Source organism: Punica granatum, chromosome 1, assembly GCF_007655135.1.
Source record: "Punica granatum isolate Tunisia-2019 chromosome 1, ASM765513v2, whole genome shotgun sequence".
NCBI lineage: Eukaryota > Viridiplantae > Streptophyta > Magnoliopsida > Myrtales > Lythraceae > Punica > Punica granatum.
The window spans coordinates 15279922-15281455 of NC_045127.1; the positions used below are offsets into that span (position 1 = coordinate 15279922).

Below are 1534 nucleotides of genomic sequence, written 5' to 3' on the forward strand. Positions count from 1 at the left end.
CTTTGAGAGACAAAGCTAACAACGACAAACAATCTAATGGAGGAAGGAAGCCGAAGGGTTCTGTTCTGACTCTCTGTTCATTTGCTTCATTATCCACTCCCCTTTCACTTTACAAATGAAACTGAAAAAATGAAAAATTACCATAACAATAGTATAAACACGGTAATGTGGTTCCTCTTATTGATCATAGACGGCATGAAACCATAGTTTGGATAACATTTCAACGGATGGTGCGATTCGAATCGATCCTGGTGGTTTCATACACGGGGAGCTCAAAAAGATCCAAACTCGAACAACTGAACACATCGTCATCGTTGTCGTCGCAGTACTCTTCATGTTTGCTTAGACGGGTACTGCCTCGATGTAATTTTGTCTCAAGGCCGGTTGGCTGAGGTTGTAACCTCAAAAGCCCCTTCTCGGGTTCTTCAACCCGATGGCCACGACAGTTACTCTCCCTTAGGGGCCAGCTTGTGGGGTGGTCTTGATCAGCTCTTCTTGACTGCGTCCTCCTGATCATCCATGCCTTCGGAACCAAAACCGGCAGTAGTCCCGAACTGTCTCCTCCTCCTCCTCCTCCTCCTCTGCCTCCTCCTTCTGGATACAGGCATTTGTGCTCGCAGGGTCTGCAATCTCCATCGATGATCACACTGACTGGATGAAACCGGACACTCCTCTGAGCCCCATTTCCGATCTGTTCCCTCTTTTGGGGAGAGTGCCTGCTGAGACAGGACCGCGAGAACGTCGAGGAAGCGGAGGAGCATGTCGATGACTGAGACGAATGCATCTCCCTCTCCCGATTCACCTCGCCATCGTGAGAACGAATATCACCGGTCTTCTTTCTTATGGTCCTGTCACTTTTAGTAGTGCTCGCGGAAGATGAAAAGAGTGAATTGATGAAATTTATGAGCCTGCCGCCCGGGGAGATCGGCTGCTTCGACTTCCTCAACTGGTCAAACAAGTTCAGCACCTTGGACCTCAGAACGCCATTCCCGCCGCTTTCGTTGCTTAGCTTCGGACTGCTCTTTTCCTGAAACAGAGCCCTCTCTGTTTTCTTCGATTGCTCTGGCGCTTTAGTCCTCACCGGCTTAAGCCTCAGTGGTACGAAACAGGAGGCCCTCGTCTTGTCTCCGATAACAGACTCGCTCTCCGATGAAGAAAACTGCCCCGAGCTCGACTCCGACGAGCAGGAACTCGTACTGAAACACGGCGCGTCATGGTCGAAATCGTGATGGTGATCTTCGTAAATCTGAGTCCTTTGCAGATTAGAGGCCGTCTTCTCCATCGAGTTCCTTTCAAGATGAAGGGCTTCTTGAAGGGTCTTCTTCCTGCTAGCCTCCGCCGTATCTCTGTAAAATGTGGACGCTTCAGGCTCCGTAGTCCGATCACATCCTTCGTCGATTGAATTGAAGATCCTCTCGAGGACGGAAGACGAGAAAGATGGGTACTGCTGCTGCCGGTCGGAGAACATCTTCCTCCTGTACCGGAGATTGTCTTCCGGCTTCTTCATTGTTATCGACGAGGGTGGAGCCGCCAT

General features: G+C 50.3%; 1 protein-coding gene across 1 annotated transcript; it reads right to left on the reverse strand.

The window, feature by feature from the left end:
- Positions 1–220: 220 nt before the first annotated feature.
- LOC116203764 (protein BIG GRAIN 1-like A) lies at positions 221–1534 on the reverse strand. The gene has a single exon (XM_031535680.1). It carries the CDS (start codon positions 1532–1534, stop codon positions 221–223), a length of 1314 nt encoding a protein of 437 aa, XP_031391540.1.